A 6467-nucleotide genomic window follows, 5' to 3' on the forward strand; every position below is an offset into this window, starting at 1 on the left:
TTATACTCTATTTTTGTGTGGAATTATTTTTAAAAAGTATGCAGTTTTTAATATCTCTTCTATTCAATTATTCTTATGATTGAAGCGTTAATGACTAATGTAAATAAATATCAAATATTGTTGTTATATTAAAATATAACAACAAAATATTTGACATGCATTATTCATTGTTATATCAATAACCGGTTAAAATGACTAAAGGTGAATGATCGAAAATTCGCCAAATGGTGAAAGGTCGAAATTTAAATGAAAATTCCAAACTTGGGTTCTCCCTTCTTCCCTCTCCCCTCCTCCTTTCCTTTCTCACTCTCTCTCTCTCTCTCTCTCTCTCTCTCTCTCTCTCTCTCTATCTCTTATTAATGTAATCATCTATAAATATTTAATTGCTCTTTTTTCATAATTGTAATGATAGGTTAAGTTGCCTAAGAGGTCATGTTAGCTAAAAAGGGTAACATCAGTGTAATACTTGAAAGATGCCGTTTATTACACAAGCCTGTTATAATTATAATACAATGAAATGTTGACATTATGATGAAGCGAAAAGAGAAAACGCATTGCAGCAGTCGATTTGCAAACTTCGTAGTGACTAGTCGCGTTAAAGTAAATGTCGAAAAACATGATCAATAAAAGTATCCCCTAAATGGTCAAATAAAACATTAAAATTTGAGTTAATCTGTTGAAATCAAGATAATTAAGAATAAGTGCTTGAAAAAGCTTAAATTGAAAAACGCTTTTTCACCAGAACTATTAATATATTGATAAGAAAAAAAGTAATTAATTAATGTGTATTCTCTTTTATTATTTATGTGAATATTGTGATATCAATAATCACATGACGATTTTTGTTAACAACTGCATAAAAAATAGCATCAAAGTTATTCAGTATCACCATGATTACAATAATACAGAAATTCATAGCAGGGTATAAATACCTTAATGAAGATATAGCGGGTAAGTATTTTATATTATTACTTATAAGATTATAAGTATCTTATACTTATGTTTTACATAAGATTTCTTATTTATGGATATTTATTTCATATTTTTTTAAATAATTTTTTATAAAGGAAATATTATCAAATATTATAAAAAAGAAAACAATTTGTAATTTATATCCTTCAATTATAAAAATATTTTAAAAGGAGAATGGAATTTGCATGGAAAGTTGAGATATTCATTAATTGAAAAGCATTTCGCTTGTATTAAGTTAATTAATAAGTATATAAGTTACCCAGATAGCCAAATGTCTGAGGTCTTCTAACATTCGAGCAGAAAATATCGGTAGCTTTTTGCTATCAACTGCACCCGCATTAGGCTTGTGTTCTATTAACACTGTTGACATAATGTGAAAGCAAATTGTTGGTAAGAATTGAGCAGATCCTATCGACATTATCTGACGCTAACAGATTCTGTTACGTTTTTTCTAGCAGTCTGTCAACAATATTATGTACATCTAATTCTGTTGTCATTTTGTTGACATAATGTGTAGCAAACATTAAAAAAAAATCTGCTTTCTACAGACTTGGCTATCTGGGTTATATGTATATACATATACATACATACACATATAGTTCCATTTTAGGACGCAATTTTCTCCCAAACTATTTATTAAGTTATTTTTAAAAATGTTTTGAATGTTTTAAACATCTTTTGATGACCAGAGAGATCCTCTCTAGATAGACATCTCCAAAATTTTAAGGTGATTTTTCTTTTTTTTAAAGGAATTATGTAATATCGTGAAATAAAACAAAGTTTTAATAAATAATAACAATGATAATGAACATATCAAACTTTACGCTTTATACTTGAATTATATTATTTATGTAGCGGTTTTTTTTTTAGTTTATGTAACAGTTCTTTATGGTTAAGCACTGGATGTTTTTACACGAAATAAAAATAATACAAATTAAAAATGGACATTTCCATCCTTTCATTTTATTGGAATTTATCATCCTTAGTATTTATATCTAATCAATATTTAATTAATATTATATTTATATCTAATCTAATCTAAATCAATTATGTCAAATTGAAATATACAATTTTCTTTCAAGGAATTATACAATTTTCTCTATATAATATGATTTCTCTAATTATTCTGCATATAAAAGTATTAAGGTAGACATACCAAAAAAACCAATATAGTTTAAGAGATAGTTTAAGAGAGAGAGAAGAGAAGAAGACTTTATACTTTATTTTTGCACACATTAACATGAAATATTAACTATTTCGTAAACTATTAATTTTTTAATAACCGCATCTTAATACTTTTATATGCATAATAATTAGAGAAATCATATTATGTAAAAAAAATTATGTAATTCCATTAAAAAAAATAAAGGTAACTTTGATATTTTGGAAACACATGCTCTTCGAGAGAATCTATGACCATCAAAAGACGTCTACCTCGAAGAAGCAAAGCAAGTTCTACTTGAAACATTTTTTTAATAATAAATAATTTAGCAGATAGTTGCGTCCGAATTGGGACACTCTGTATACAGAGTTGGGAAAGTTACTTTACAGGTTACGTTTGGTTATAAAAGTTTTGTTATAAAAGTTGAGTATATATGTAAGCTCGTATTTTATTTTTTATATTTTATCATTTGCTTCAATTTTGTATAACTTTTAGTAATTAATTTTATAACAAGTATATATAAGATATATAAAATAATCTATAAGTAACTTAAAATTAACTTATAAACAAACTTCCTGATAATATACATGTAAAAATAGGCGCGCGCCTGTATATGTATATGAAAACTGCTCAAAGTTTACATGTATATTTAACAAAAATATGTATATAGTTTACATGTAACAAATACTGCTATTATGAATACATATAAACAAATACACTTCTCTTTACTTACTTTTTAAATAGTGTTCAATATTTTAGAACTTTTCAAGATTCTTTTACAAAATAAATCATATAACTATATATATGTACATGATTTCTTGAAGACACATTTTAGAGAGGTACGGAATAATAAAAATTCTGTAAAATTTTGTTACAGTTCTTAAAACATCAAAAGGTTTTAAAAATTCTTTATGTCTTACCTTTCTTTAAAATATATAGACATTAAATTTGATAGAGAATTTCCCAGAACATTTATTTTCATATAAATAAAACGAATTAAACTAAATCGAAAAGTTTCTTATAACTTTTCAATTTTCGCAATAGTTAACGAGTTATTAATTATTAAAAATCGCTGTATTAGTCCCCCAAATGCAAATGCACTGCAAAATGGAGCAGCCCAGCAAACGAGATTGCTAGACGCACGGAACGTTGTTTATTAGTAATAAGTAAAATAAAACAACTCTGCGTGTCTAGTAATCTTAATCGTTGGGTTAGTCCGGTTTACTACCGACAACAAGGTGAGATGCAGCCGTTCACATTCCAAAACTCGATTTTGTCAACTCGAATTTCTTCCTTGTTCAATATTCAATAAACAATAAAATTAAAATGATATTCGAGTTGACAGAATCGAATTTTAAAACATATTCATGAGCGCCTGCATCTCACCGTACTTACATTCAGCGGTAAACCGGGCTAATATTTTTAATAATTAATAACTCGTTAACTATTGCGAAAATTGAAAGGTTGTAGAGGACTTTCAATTCAAATTAGTCCGCTTTATCTGCATATAAAAATAATCCCAAGTATTCTAAAACATTTTGTATAGCTTTAACAATAAGTCAAATTATCTTCTGTTAATTGTACTTCAGTTCTGGGTAATAATGTACTATATTAATCTCGTTTTTACTTTATAAATTTTTAATAAGACAGATAATTAATAACATAGATGATAGAGGTAATAAATAAAAACAATGCCTTGCAAATTGGATCAAATTTAAAAAAATTAATAAACAATAAAGGAGCATATAGGCTAAACCGTATGTTACACAATGTCTATTTATATCAATATTTAAATTACTTGTAAATTACTTGTAAATGTTTCGATTGTTATCCAGTCATCTTCAATACAACAAAAAAGGTTATTGAACGATAATTTACATTTTTTATTTTTGTTGATACTGAAAATGATTGCATAAAGAATAAAGATGGAATCGATGCTCGATTTTTTTAAGCATGCTTAAATTATGCCTACTTTAATGTATGCTACAATTCGTTTATGCCGTATAAATGATTTTTATATTTATTATATTGCTTCATAGCTTATTTCCTTGCATGTACCAATCAAAAGAAATAATTGCGAATTTCATAGTTATTTACTTATTTATCAAACATCATTGTATGCATCAAAGCAAGCACAGAAGCATGTATGCGTGCATGTTTATCATTCAAGAAATCGAGCATTGTATGATTCCATCTTTTTTTCTTAATCGAAATATTTACATGTAACTTAAATATTGATATAGATATTAAATATTGATAGATATTGTACAATAACATCCTGCGATTTGTCCTATATGTCCTTCTTTATTGTTTATTAGTTTTTAAAATTTGATCCAATAAATTGGTAAGGCATTGTCTTTATTTTTTAATCGGCTTAGAATCTAATTCAAAGAATCAATTGTCATTATACTTTTTGTTTATTTAAAAAAAAACTGTTTTTTATGTTCAGATGTTATTTTAAAAAATCGATAATTTTATAAATTTTTTATCATTTCATTGTTTCTGTATATTTTATTGTTTTATCTAGTTCTTCTTTTGGCACTATATTCATAATTTTTTTTTTTATAAAATAATCTGAAAAATTAACTTCTAAAATATTAGATAGTATTTAAAAGACACTCCGTATATATATATGAGCATTCTCTTTTGCAATAAGTAGCTTAAAACACGACTATTGATATACATTTCCAATATTATCAAATACATTTCCATAGCTTCAATTTTTTTATTACTTTTACATTCTCCTCACATATGTTACATAATATAATATGTTATATACATATAACATAATAATAGGACAAGTAGACTGATGGCCAGAAAATTATTCTTTTGTAAAAATAAAATCTAAGTTTAGAAAAAAAATCAGTCATAAGTTACACTGAAAGGCAATTTTTGTTACTATTCTTTTCTTATTCATTTCTATTCTATTAGATTCGTTAATTTAGTATTTTAAAGCGATGTTTTAAATTTTGTCAATAAAAATGTTATATAAATGTTTATTATCAGTATACATTTCAGATTTTATACACAACTATAAAATGCTTAATAATAATTATATGAGATAATATTAAATTGATTTAAAAAATTTAGAATAATTATTTGTAAATAATATTATTTAAAATACATTTCATATAATATACAATAACAATTTAATACATATTTTTTAATAATTTATATATTTATTAACTTTACTTATATACTTACATTGCAAGATCCACGTACAAAAGATTATTTTCTCATTGATACACCATGGCCTGGCTTAACTTTGATTGGATTTTATCTCTATTTTATATTTAATTTTGGACCGAGACTCATGGAAAAAAGACAGCCTTTCACATTATACAGGATAATGCAAATATACAATGTGATACAAATTTTATTAAATGGATATTTCTTTTACAAAGTAAGCATTACATTTTTAATTAATTATTTAATGTCTAATTTGTTTTAATATGAAACAAAAAAATATTTCTTTTATTATTCACACAATTTAATAGAAATTTAAAAATATTTTTTATTAATTACGCAATTTAATAAAAATATAAAAAGATTGATGTTTTAAGAAAAGAGACTCCTAAAAATATCATATGTTTTACTTTCCCGTATACTTAAATAATTAAATATTATGCAATCCATAATTTAATAATTATTCGACTAAATATGACCAAGGCTCTTATTTTATTTACAAAAGTTTCAATTCTATTTATTTTGTAATTATACATTTCAGGCATCATTTTGGTTTACAAAATTTAATTACTTTTGCGAACCTATCGATTATTCGGATACACCAAAGGCAAGACAGGTAATTGTAAAAGAATTACTTAATCAGAAATTGATCTTTGCTACATTCAAAATTATTAATTTCAAGTATATTCAATTTCAAGTATATTTAATTTCAAGTATATTCGTTTGTCATTTTATGCAGTTGAAAGTAACATATTACTATTGTAATTTTTTACAGTTTATGTATTATAAAAATTTTATGTATTAATAAACTTTATGTATTAATAAAAACAAAATATATTTACATTTGTTTTATATGAGGTAGAAAAAAATTAATATTTATCACTTATATCTCTGTCTATTACAGATCACCATATTGGTTTGGGATTATTTCATGCTAAAGCTACTAGATTTAATGGATACTATCTTTTTCGTACTTAGAAAAAGACAGAACCAAATAACGTTTCTTCATTTATATCATCATATTGGCATCCTAATAGCTGCTTGGGGTGCCGTTAAATGGTTGCCTGGTGGTCATATCGCGTTCTTGGGTATGTAAAAGAAAGTTGATTTTCATTTAAGTTTAATAATTTATATATATATATATATA

At 24.9% G+C, this 6467-nt stretch overlaps 1 protein-coding gene across 1 annotated transcript in view; it reads left to right on the top strand.

Annotated features, from left to right (window-relative positions):
- The first annotated feature begins 818 nt into the window (after nt 1-818).
- LOC108686333 (elongation of very long chain fatty acids protein AAEL008004-like) overlaps nt 819-6467 on the top strand; it is a 6750-nt gene continuing 1101 nt past the window's right edge. Inside the window, exons 1-4 of the mRNA XM_018191595.1 lie at nt 819-951; nt 5347-5537; nt 5862-5936; nt 6225-6408. Coding sequence (XP_018047084.1) covers nt 891-951; nt 5347-5537; nt 5862-5936; nt 6225-6408 — 511 coding nt within the window. The 5' untranslated portion in view covers nt 819-890. The remainder of the gene's footprint in view (nt 952-5346; nt 5538-5861; nt 5937-6224; nt 6409-6467) is intronic.

This window comes from Atta colombica, unplaced genomic scaffold (assembly GCF_001594045.1).
Source record: "Atta colombica isolate Treedump-2 unplaced genomic scaffold, Acol1.0 scaffold175, whole genome shotgun sequence".
Classification (NCBI taxonomy): domain Eukaryota; kingdom Metazoa; phylum Arthropoda; class Insecta; order Hymenoptera; family Formicidae; genus Atta; species Atta colombica.